Source organism: Plecotus auritus (assembly GCF_963455305.1).
Source record: "Plecotus auritus genome assembly, chromosome: X".
NCBI lineage: Eukaryota > Metazoa > Chordata > Mammalia > Chiroptera > Vespertilionidae > Plecotus > Plecotus auritus.
Window position 1 is genome coordinate 10,527,013 of NC_137784.1, and position 13,215 is coordinate 10,540,227.

Consider the following 13,215-nt stretch of genomic DNA (forward strand, 5'->3'; position numbering starts at 1 on the left):
AGCTTTAAAGTTTTATTCTAAATCATGAACAAGAAAACTCTAAAAATCAATCAGGACTCCAATTTGAGTTGGCTTGTGAGAACATATCCATACTAAGTTTATTAATGTAGTATATAAAGTAACATTTTTATGCATTGTTTTTCAGGAGTAGAAGGCCTATCAGTCCTAGGTGACCAAGCAGTTTCACAAATAAACGTTCCAGCAAGTTTAAAAATAATTAGGCTCAACTCAGAGAAGTGAAGTTGCTCCTATTGCACAACGATGTCTAGCTGCTCCAGTGAAGTTGATGTGGTTTGTATTTCAAATAAAAAAAAAAAGTGTTCTTGTTCTTTTCATTGTGCTCTATTTCTTTTCTAAATTGAATTTAATTTCAAGCAGAGATCATAAGTGTTTAGTTCTTGACAATGATCTAAAAGCTGCTGTGAACATTCATGTACAAGTTTTTTTGTGAACAGATACTAACGTTTCTTTTGGGTAAATGCTCAGAAATTGAATTGCTTGGTCATATGGTTGATGTAATTATAACTTTATGAGAATCTGCCAAACGTTTTTTTAGAATGTTTGTGGTCTTGTACATTCTGTCACATTGTATGTTTCTTGATCCCTGAAGTTGAATAAAAATATATTTTTAAGCTATATATAATTTGGCTTAACAGAAAACACATTAATTACATAAGGGTGTAACTATGGCCTGCGGGCCACATGTGGCCCGCCGAGGACATTTATCCGGCCCGCCGGGTGCCGCTGCCTGTCCTGCTTAGCAGCCGACTCGTCCCGGGCCCGCAGTGCGCATAGGAATTTGTTCATAGTTTTTTTTAAACTATAGTCCGGCCCTCCAACGGTCTGAGGGACAGTGAACTGGCCCCCTGTTTAAAAAGTTTGAGGACCCCTGACTATTACTGCCACCTAAGTGGGAGAGGCAATTTTTTAACTTATATCAGTCCTAACACTTTTTATCTTTGGAGATAATGTTAACTGCCTACAAAGATTCCATTTTTTTCTGACATAATTATGTGAAAGCACTTGGGAAAGCATAAGGCACAATACAAGGGTATGATGGTATATTTTTATAGGTACTAATCTATAGTAATTCCATATTATTTTGGCTATATCTTTTGAAACAGACATGCATAGCTTTGAAGTATGCTTATTTTAAAATTATTCCTATAGTTCATTCTTAGAATAAAGTTATTAAATGAAATTTAATGGTTATCTATTTATTTAAAACATTCCAAAAACATTTTAAGGTGCTTTAGATATTAGTTTATCAAGAAAAAGGTGAAGAGATTCAGAAGTACAGGTTGGTACTTACTAACTAGTCATAGGAAATATAGTCAATATTACAATAACTATGTGTGGTGTCAGGTGGGTACTACAAATGTCAGGGTGAATACTCTGTAAAGTATGTGATTGTCTAATCACTATACTGTATACCTGAAACTAATACAAAATAATATTAAATATAAACTGTAATTGAAAAAAATTATTAAATTAAAAAGTGCTTCTGGAAAGAAAAAAAGCCTTGCTAAAAATTATGTAGAAATACCTAGAATTGAAGATGTTTTACTAGCAATAATTAACTTATGTGCTATCGAATAAAACAAATCGTTTTTAATCAGGAAATAAGGATTTAATAAAAAGTTTTTTAAAAAGAAATAGGTACTTAAGTGTTTACTATTTTGTCCACAGAGTGGCACTGTTGGATGGTTTAAAAATCAAAAGCCTTGTAACATGGTTCTTTGTGGTTAGAAACATTTGCTGTTATAGTAGTTCTGGTGCCAAATTACTAGAAGACTAGTCTTTCTACCATGAGGTACACAAGAGGCTGAGCTTGACAGAAATAATGTCTTAAGTGTAGTTGGGTTAATGAGAAAACAGTTTTCAAGTACATATTTTCTTGTAGTCATAACATTTACTTACAATGGTCAAAGGTCCTTTAATACCAGAGATAGGATTTTGGAGTTTCTTGAAAATGAAACTGAAGCCCTCAATTTTTCTTTCATTTCCATCTTTCATGTTTACTTTTAATTTATTAATAAATCTTCCTTAGGTAAAAACTCGAATAACTACTTGTGATGATGATAACGGCATTCTTTACGCATATGAATCAAAGGCTGGATATGCCAATGTAAGTAATAATTGCCGTTTGCCAAATATAACACAACCATTTTAAAGACAAATATTTAAATTCTTCATATACTGCAGACCACCTCCAAACCACACTTAAGAAAATACTACTCACTCCTAAATTTATGTGCCTCCTTTCATTAGACAATGAGCATTTAACCATTTTACTTCCCTCTTTTTCTTATATAGTAGGAAATTGAGAGCAATACTGATTTTCAGTAGAAAACTCTAAATGTAGGTCCTTCTGATATAATGAATTATTTCCTTATTCCCTCTCTTAATTAGTAGTAATCATTTCTATTATATTAATGTATGTTTTTCTTTTATTTCAATTCTGCTTTATATTAAGACTTCTGAAATTCTAAAAAGTTGGTGAAAAGTAAAAACAATTTAATTAAATAACGTGTTTTTTATCCTTTATATTCAGTTTGGCTCTTACAGAAGTAAATAATTAATACTTAACATTTAAAATCTTAGCAGCAAATTGTTCAGTCTGACACATCCTATGAAGAGCAACAAAAAACAATTGTGGATATCCTGAATCGTTGCAAGGTACAAAAGTTCTTTTTGTCAAATGTAGTTTTTTAAAGTATTAAGCTGAAGTTCTCTTTATCTTGTATAAAGTATATAATTAGTTGAAATTTTACTGTATTAAATTGTGACTATCATCCCATTGTTATCATTTTTAACAATTTCTAGTTCAAATAGCATCTGTAGGTGAAAAATTTGAAATACCAATATGTAGATTTTATAGCTTTTTCAAAAAAAGCCCTTAATTGATCAAATGTAGTTATGTCTCTTTCATCTAGATTATTCAATATTTAATTTCTCCAACATGCTCTTTCTAAGGAAATGAGCTGATTTGGATGAAGTTTAGAATATGTCTAAATGCATTTCAATTGAAACTAAACGGCAGCCTACTTATTTTACAAGAGTATATCTTACATAGTTTTGAGGGGATTTTGTAAAAATTAGCATGTTGGTAGAGATTGATAGATATATGTAATTATCGAGGATTTTGTGAGCTGTATACCCTAGAGGTAATATACATTTATAAAAAACAAATGTTTCTTAACATACCAAGTGTCTTTAATAAAATGAGTTAACATACTTTGAAAAGTAAAGAATATTTATGTGTTATTTTTATTATTGAGAACAGAAATGGGATGCTTATAGGGGACATAGGTTCTGATTTTGAGCAGGGCTATCCCTGGCCTGCCTTACATAAGTATCTATGATGACCTAGGTTGACAGTGCTCTGCCAGGGCCTTCTGAGCAATTGTGCAGGATGTGGTGGAATGTAGCATCCAGGACAAGAAATACTCAGGTCCCAGTCACAGGCCTGGAATGAGCCATAGGGATCCACTCTATTTCGCCTAGTGGGCCAGCTCTCCTTTCTTCAACTCCTTCCCTTCCCAGTCAAGACCACATGGTGCAGCACCTCCAGCTTTTCTTTTTGATCCTTGCCCGGCATCCTCTTCAGTAAACCCCAAGCCCTGTGCTGCCTGGGAAGCAGAGGGGAGAGTCTTCTGCTGGGACCTGTCCACTGCCTGGTAATCCTTCAGCAGCTCTCTAGTCAGCTCCTTCTTCCATCTCCCCACAAGCTCCAGGCACCCCAATCTTTGCCTCTTGTTTAATGGAGAAAATGGAGGCCACGGAGCAGAAATCCGCTCCAAGTTCTAATTCCTCTCCCCACAGCCAATAAACTTTGCTGGGATCCATTCCTCTTCTGGTGTCTTCCTCTGTAAGGCTCACACCTCTGCTGGTTTCCTCTGACCCTCTTTCCCTGCGTTCAGACACCTGTCTTAGTGGGCCATCCCTCTCTCTCCTGTATCTTCAGCCTCTGTGTCTATCACTCAGCATCTTCTCCCACAGTTTACAAAATGACTTCTTTTAGCCTCCAATCCTTCTTTTGCTGTCATCCTTCCCTTAATAACCTAGCTTTTTGAATGTCAATTATGTTCACTATCTAAACATCTGACATCCTGTTTTCTCTCTGGGTATTTTTTAACACACTATTTTTTCTGCTCTGTATGCCCTTCCATGCATCTCTACCAACCTGGGCTAGGTCTTGCTCTTCTGTGTACACTTAGCTTCCTGTTCTTACCTGTGCCATAATAATCATAATAGTAATATTAATATGAATAGATGATTGAGCGTCATTGGACCAATCATCAGGTAGCATTATTATGTTAGCATGAACATAATACCATAGAACCTTATTTTTTCAAGAGAACTCAGAGATATTTTTATCCTGATTCTATACATGAGGAAAGTGAAGCACAGAGAAGTGACTTCACCAAGGTCACAGAGCTAATAAGTGTCAGAACTCTTGTATTTAGATTCAACCTTGTTCCCCTAGCCTGCACTGCTTACCTAGTGCTATAGGTCAATCAATGGGTCTCACACTTGATCGGACATCAGAGTGACCTGGAGGGCTTGTGCGAACACACATTGCTGCCCCCACTCTGAGTTATTAGGTGTGGGGTAGGGCATTTTGCATTTCCAGTAAGAGAGTATTGATGCTGCTGGTCCACGGTCCACACTTTGAGCACCTCTTCTCCAGGCTGCTACTCAGTTTCTCTGTTGAAAGCATCTCTTTACTTTTCTCTCTCTCTCTAGCTAAAATGGGAGTTCCTTAGGACAGGAGTTGTTTGTTTTTTCTTAATGACCATGTTTCTAGCATCTAGCAAAGTAGTTCTGGAAGGTGGTAGGCCCTCAATAAATGTTTATTGGAATGGGTGAATGAAAAAATGACTCTGGCCTATTATTTAAGTCTATTTTTTGCCTGAATGAAATTTCTGTGTACTCAAAAATTCTCAGGTTCTATTTGTGACATACTTGCTTGGCATATAGGGATGCGTATTCACAGATCATTCATTGTATGCCGTTAATTGTTGATTGCATGATTTAAAAATGCTTTGAAGGCAAAAGTCACATCTGATATATTTGGCTCACTGTTCTTTCCAGACTGGAATGCTCACTGCCTATTAGTTCACATCATCATATGGAAAGAGGTTCTTTGACTTTTCAGCAGATTTGAACATTTCTTTCCTAAAATAGTACCTTCCTTGATGTGAAATGAGTCAATCATAAATGTGATGGGTTATAGGAATTGTGCTACATTTACTTCAGAATTGATGCTTCTGAAAATGCCTATATGACATGAAGTAGTTGCGTAGGAGGTTGGCACTCCTTATGTCAGCCAACTGGGAACTATGTCACCAACAACTAGGCATCAATTGGAAAGCAAGACATTTCTGGTGGCTTGTGAACTTTCTTTTATTGTAGCAGTCAAAATTTGGCTTAATAGTATTTTCTTATATGTTAACTCTTCTTTTAACATAGAACCTACTAATAAATTGTATTATTATAGATCATCCAAGATGCTATTCAAAACCTGGATAAGAAGTTTAAAACCATTCATGGAAAGGTTTCAAAAATTTACCGTTTTCGTACAAAATTAATCTGGCAAAATCGCGTAAGTGTCATAAAAATATTTTCACAACCATAATAAACCTCTGGTTGCTGAAATTGCCTGTCAGTTAGAAGTCAGGAGAACTAATAAGTCGGTGAGATTGCAAGGCTGATCCGTACTTGTAGCAACAGATTGGAGGAGACTGAACTTCTAGGAAGAATGCTGAAGTTTAGGTTTGAGAACTGTATGAACAATGGGTATTTTTATGTTTGTAACCAGAATGTACAAACTGCAATTAAAAGGTGGGGTTGAAGAGGAATAAAACTCATATAACCAAATAGAACATTACTTTTTAATAATAGAATGCAATGTTGCATGGATAATAAATATTAATGTCTTTACTAATTTTATTTACTTTTTGCTCACTCACAATTGGTTTATTATGCTGGGTTTGTGTCATTTCAGAAGCCACTTGGATATGCATACAAACATTATACTTACCTGCTTTCTAGAAAGGTCAAATTGCAGAAAAAGAAGAAGGATATTAGTCTTCCCGCTTCATTCTCTTGTACTGAAAGTTATAGCCCAACTACACCAGTAAAAAGGCCCAGAGATGATTCCCAGAGCAACATTGTGGGAACATATTACCCATCACAGGACTCCCTGATCCATGATCACGAGGATCCAGAGATACGCCTTAGCCAGAGTCCAACGTTCCCTCCCTACACACAGGAAGATTCACCATATTACCCTTCCGATGAGCGAGTGCAGCGCTCCCCTTTCATGCCCTCCTTTGGCAATCAAGGGCTTCACAGCTCCACCGGTGTCTTCTCAGCTGCCCAAGCTTCCACATCAGTACCTGGAGCTGTGCTGGAGCAAGGTAAATCCAGTCTGGCATACAACCCTGAGATGATGGCTTACCCAACTTTGCTGGAAAAGGATAGCCTGGGCGGTAACATAACCTGCATCGCTGAGTGTGAAAAGACACATATTACAAGTAGCACTATTTAGCCTATATTCCTCAACATACTTGGTGCAAGCTAGTGGAAGCTGTTCATTTCCTATTTGAGGGCTGGTTTGGATGACTAACATTTATTAAGTGTCTTTTATGTATCAGACACCGCTAATCAACTGACATGCCTCTTCACTAATACTCATAATGATCCCATTGTGAGTATTTTTATCTTTTGTTTTTCTTTACCTTTTTCCAGGGTAAATACTCAGAATGCTCTTGAAATGGCCAGAGCCAGGATGATAGGAAAGAAAAGATACATCTTTGGCTAATTCACACACAGAAAGATCAAAACTGTATTGATGGTCTTTGGTTAGAGAAACAAATCTTCCTAGAGAATTACAAAATCTACTTCTGTTATCATACACTATAGAGATTTGAGTGCTCTGGTTGAGAAAATGAACATGTGTAGACACAGAGAAATTTCACCACGACTTAGTGAACATCACAGCTAAAACTTTTTGAGGTATGAGCACTGCAGTTGTTTCATGTCTTTGTTATTTTTCAGCATATAAACCTTCAATCAAAATAGCTATTGCAGTGTAGTTAAACTCAAAAGGAGTACTGAATATAGTGTTGAAGTTACTTCTGACCTAGCTAAGACTAAAATCATCTTGCTTTCTTCAAAATTCAGATAAGTAAGCCTTGAGAGACAGGAATTTAAAGAGTAAAATGATGCTTAAAATATCTATAGTGAATATATAGGAGGGATTCAGTAAAGAACTAATTTGGTTCTCAAAGATAATGGGGTTTTTGAAATTCATTTATTAAAGTGAATAAATTTAAGAAATTATAAAGCTTAATTTGGGGGATTTCCATTGTATTTAGCTAGTAAAATAAACCTAATCTAGACAGATCAATAAGAGATAAATTCATTGAAATACTTAGAGAATAATAGGTTAGCTTAAATTAACTTATTTAACCCAAGTAACAGATATTTTGCTATATTTGCTTGTGGCCAAAGAGACCTTGGATTGCTGTCTGTTTTATGAGCTTTGAAGCTTTACAGTAACATCGGAAGCTGCTGTTGTTGTTCGTAGGCAGTCAGATGGGACGCTCATGGGTACCCATCCTCACATCATCTTTATCTAAGCTTTCACTGGATTTTACACTTGGAGTCCTGGGTCCTTGCCGGGGTACCTAACAGATGGTTCCAGGAATAAGGCCATCACTTCCTACCTAACATCTCTTCTTTCAGGATAATGATCAGGTCAAGTATGATTTGTCTTTTTTCCCCCCATTGAAGCTGCAGTTTCATCAGTTGGAACTGCCCCATGTGTGCTAAATCAAAGCTTCCCTGATGACCCTTCAACTTGGACAGTAGAGGAAGTGATCCTGTTTCTACAGCATATAGATCCTGAGACATTCGTCCCTATTGCCGACACCTTCAGGCAACACGTAATGTATCTTTTGATCCAGTTTTCCTGCCTCTTAATGACCTCTGTGCAGGCTCTTCAGTTTGATACTGATTAGTGTGGATGGTAAGGGAACTGCATGTGTGAGAAAAGTTACTGTGCTCAAAGTTAGATCCTTAAGTGGTAGAAGCTGGATCTGTATTTTAAATGGATACCTGAGTACCTAAAATATTACAAGTCTTTAAGTTCTCAGGATGATTCAGCATGGTCACTCTCAGGTATCTTCTCCTTTGTAATGATAGCTACAACACCACCCAAGGGTGTCCTCCTTGTTATGATGCACATTTACAGTTTGCATTGATGCTGCCATACTCATATTCCCAGCCTTTCTTAAAAAGTTAATGATCATCTGAAATTTATTTCTGCCATTCATAGCTTTTATTCTTTTTGTCATAGCTATGCAGTATTTTATTCAACATACAGCATTTAAAATTAGGTAGTTTGACACTTAGGACATTTTTAGGATATTGGGTTAAATATAATTATTCTTAAAATTTGAAGTAAATTTGTAAGGGATCAAATGATGCTTCAGCTATACAAATTATATCTTTAAGAGTTTTCATAAAGAAGATGCATGTTCAGAGAATATACAACTGCAATGAGCTGCCCTCTAATTGATGTTACATATTCTTCTATATAAAGAAACTAGAGGCCTGGTGCATGAAAATTCATGCACTGGAGTGGAGGGGGGGTCCCTCAGCCCGGCCTGCCCCCTCTCACAGTCCGGGAGCCCTCAGGGGTGGGAGGCAACCCAGCGATCAGGGAAAGGTGATGCCCCCATCACACCTCTGCTGCTGCCACTGCCGGCAGCATAAGCCTCGGCCGGCCCTGGTTACCTGAGCTTCCGGTGGCCTTGGGTGGCTGGGCAGCTGGCATCCGAGGCTTGCCTACACCTTGGGCATCGTCTGGGCAGCTGACATCTGAGGCTTGCCTGCACCTCGGGCAGGCCCTAGGTGGCTGGACAGCTGACATTCGAGGCTCGGCCATAGGCAGCTGGGCAGCTGACATCCAAGGCTTGCCCTCGCCTCGGGCCAGCCCTGGGTGGCTGGGGGCGCTGAGGGCAGGTCCGGCTGCACCATACATCTGCCGCTCCCCCCCCCCAGTGGGGCTGAAAGGACTGGGGGACTCTGGTGGGGCTGAGGGGACTGGGCACCGCCATCTTGTGGCTATGGGTGCCACCATCTTTGTGACTGTGTGATGGTCAATTTGCATATTCCCTCTTTATTATATAGGATGACTTTCCTGATAAAATGTGAAAGCATTATTAATTATTCTGATTTCTTTTTTTCTGTAGGGCATTGATGGGATAGCTCTGCTACTGCTCCAGAGTGAAGTTATGATAAAGTATATGGGAATTAAGCTAGGGACAGCTCTGAAGTTGTGCCACTACATCGAAAAGCTAAAAGCAGAAAAAGGCATTAAAGTTTAAAAAAAAGTTTGTGTAGATTTACATTAGATTTAATTCTGGAAGACCAATACCATATTGATGTAAAATCATTCCATTGCCCTTAGAAATTTTTGTGTTGTAGAAGGTTCCTCTAAAATTTTGTTACATACAGAATTGCAGAACTATATTGCAGTTCATTCTGTTTCTTTAGAAACCGTTTAACACATTACTATTAGTGTATTCAAATTAGTAGTTGGTTCTTTATATCTTTTTATTGTTATTGTATAGTTAAAAATATTCTTCATATGAGAAACACCTTTGATTTCAGTTAATGTTTCTATATAGAGCCAAAACAGCTAAATCCCAAAGAGGAAGTATCAGGGATTGACAAGTTCTCTAATAAAATCCATGAGAAGTTCTCATTAGAAGAGAATTCAAAGATGCACCTGCAGATAACATCTCTTTCTCAAATATTTTGTGTCTGTTATAGCAGTGTTCTGTTCGTGTTCTATATGAAAGGGAATAGCCATGTAAATTATTTCCCTTTTGTTATTATTTCTCTGTATATTGTATTTGTTCATATTTAAACAAAAAAGTACCCTTACAGGATTTCATAAAGTGTTCTTACCATTTTTTTTGATAAATTATAAGATAGAATGACTGTTTTATGCAATAGCTCTTATACTACAAGGTAGTTTGGGTGAAGTATTGTTTTATTCTTCTCCATTAAATGTAACTGTTATTTTAAAACTTTAAAATATTTTGCCTAATCTTAGATATTTAACTAGCCATGTATAACTCACATTTCTCTCTGAAGTTGCCTGTGTCCAAATTTTAAAAATGCATATTCATATGGATACTGTTTTATATTTATATTTTATTCTATATATGAAGTGTGCACACAAGTGAATCTTTTTGAATTTAAAATGGCATTTTCACTTCTATATATAGTGAGATGTTTTTATTCTATAATGAATATGAACTTCATTTGCCATCACAAGTACCTCTCATCTCACTCTTCAGGGTTTCCAAGGAAAGTTGTCTGTCCTGTGTAGTATATCTAGTTCATTTGCTGTCTTAGCCATTTATACTATTAAACTTTGTAAGGTACATTAGGTTGGATTTGTCATTTTGGACTTTATTTTACAAATTAGAACTTTCAAGTAAGACATGCTATTATGTTATTATTATTATTTTGTTATTTATTACATTTTTATATTGTATTACATTTGTTATAATATTTATAAGCTGTAAGAATTGGTGCTAACTGTATTAGTCATTTGCTGTAAGTGCAATAAACGTTTGCCAGGGGCCAGCATGTACATTTCCTTTATAGAAAACCAAGTGTCCTTTACATTTATAAACAAATGCAATGATTTATTGGGCATATGTGATCTAAAGAGTGGTTTTATCTTTGTTATTCCTTTTGTGTTATAAGACAAGATTCTAATTTACACTGTTAATCTCTCAAATTGTTTGAGTGAAGATGCTGTGTCCAGTTGACAGGTGTTTATACAAATACTATATTTTGCAGTTCTCACTTTTATTATTTTTGTTTTAACATTTTTATTAAGAAAATAGTTCTCACTTTTAAAATATAATAAAGTTAAATAGCTGCAAAAACTGGTGCCTGGTGCCAGAGCCTTAGTTTTGATTTGCTTTCAGCTCATTGCATTTATGTATGAATTGGGTATATTAAAAAAGAAGCGCTCTAGTAAGTTTGTGGATTTATATGTCCAAATACTTGAGTTTAACACTTGACCTCATTCTATGGGTGAACAGATGGGCTGGTCTCTTGCAGGGGCCTGAAATGAGAACAGGGGAACAGTCAGAAGTTAAATCAGTGAGCTTTATCTGTGCTCAAAGCTTTCGTTACTTGCAATGAATGTTATTGATGAAGCCAGGATGCTAGAAAATGCCAGTGCCCCCAGATATTGCCTCACCTGAGTTCATCTATCTGGTGATTCTGGCTGCTCCTTTACCAGTGGGGGACAGAAGCTGCACTGCCTCTCTGCCTTCAGCTCTCCCAGCTTACATGCTCGGAAGGCCTTAGAGGCTCAGGGTTGTGGTTTTTTGCCTCCAGTATCTTGACTCAGCCCACCCGCCCCAGGAGCTACTGCTAGGTGCCTGGGAACCCAGAAACTTCCTGTCGTTGCTTCTCAGCAGCCTGTTCTATAATTCACTGGAGGCCACGTGGTGATAATAGGCTCCAGGGGCGGTGCTCCAGAGACTGGAATAGGGCAGCCACTTGCTGTCTGAGACTTGGGTGATTCAGAACCACTTGTTCTTCACTGTCTGGTTTGTAAATTATTAGTGCCGAGAATAGCATGCTATGTTATCCTCCTGTGAACTTGCCAGGCTTTTAAAATAATATTTCCTCTAGTTTTGCCTCCCAGTCCATCTTGGACACTCTGTAGCCAATAGAATTGAGCAGCTTGAGCTCTGAAGCCCTCTGGGCACATCGAGCATTTGCTTTCATCTGTGTGATTTCTGATGGTTGGAGTATCTTATAGGACATATTTCAGAGAAGGATTTCCTAGACTTTTAAACCTGGCCGCCTCTGTAAGCATGAAAAAGCCATGCCCTTCTGTAATATTAGAAATTAAAAATTCAACATCACAACTGGAAAGAATGTAATTGGGAGGAAAAGCGCTGCTTTTTCAAGCAGCAGAAGGGATTGTACTCACACTTGGCTGAGGAAATGAAGTGCGTTTACATTTTGGGGGCTGTTTCTACTGTGTGATGCTGGGACTTGCTTGTATCCCTAAGTCCTCTGAGGCTGATCAGGGAATGACGGGCTCTAGGGGAGGGAAACAATGTGTGGTGGATAGTATTCTTCCACTCCCTCCTGATGCCCTCTTGTCCTGCAGCTTGATGGAATTGAACCTTGAAAGCACCTCTCCCCAGTGAGTGCAGACTCAGTTCAAGCTTGCCCACACTCCTCACACACAAGAGGTGCCTCCTGAGCCACCCTGGCCACTTTCTCTCTTTTTAGAGCATCTCCTGGGCACTAGAGCATCAGAGTCTTTCCAGGTATGTTGCAAAGAGGTCTGAGATAGAAAGATGTAGCCAAGATATCCGGGCTTAGACACACGCACCCCATAGGCCAGTTTCTGTCATCTGACTGGTCCCATTGCTTTAGCTCTCAGGGTTGAGGATCACCCATTCCCCTAGCGGTGTGAGAAGTCAGGGAGATTTGGCTAAGGAAGCAGCTGGACAGGGCCAGAGATGAAGATGTGTGCTCATTTATTCCTGCTTTTCCCGCCCCTGAATCCCTGCTGCTCCCCTTTCCACATCCTGTTCACAGCTCACCCCATTATACTGAAACTCAGGAAGGTAGCTGTGTGGCTTGATATTAAGAAAGAGTTTCAGTCTTCAGATAAATGTCAGCATAGATTCTGGAGTTACTAGCAGTTTACTAGTTGTGCAGACTTGGTCCCTGCCAACTTTCTGTGGAAGATGACAGCCATCAGTATGGAGGGGAGGGAGAGAGAGACAGACAGACAGAGAAAGAGAGAGAGAGAGAATCATTGATATGAGAAAGATACATTGATTGGTTGCTTCCTACGCATTCCCTGATCAGGGCCAGGAATCTGCAACTGAGGTATGTGCTCTTGACTGGAAATGGAACCAAGACCCTTTAGTACAGGGGCTGATGCTCTAAGCACTGATCAAAATGGCCAGGACATGTCATTACTTTTTCCTTATTATTGGCCTCTCTCCCCATTTCATTCACTTTCTCCCTGAGGAAGTGGGGGAGTTTTCTAATCAGTGATTTTTGGAGGAATAACTGGCTATTATTCTATCAGCTCTGTCATTTTCCTCTTGGGAGAAAGACTGCTGGGAGGGTGGTATT

The 13,215-nt window shown here is 38.2% G+C and overlaps 1 protein-coding gene across 1 annotated transcript; it reads left to right on the forward strand.

The window, feature by feature from the left end:
• Positions 1–261: 261 nt before the first annotated feature.
• SCML1 (Scm polycomb group protein like 1) lies at positions 262–9,401 on the forward strand (the record flags this gene model as incomplete). The annotated part of the gene is made up of 7 exons (XM_080652288.1): positions 262–291; positions 2,051–2,128; positions 2,605–2,679; positions 5,504–5,608; positions 6,011–6,497; positions 7,804–7,955; positions 9,267–9,401. The coding sequence occupies 7 exons, from the start codon at positions 262–264 to the stop codon at positions 9,399–9,401; spliced, it is 1,062 nt and encodes a 353-aa protein (XP_080508414.1).
• Positions 9,402–13,215: the final 3,814 nt, after the last annotated feature.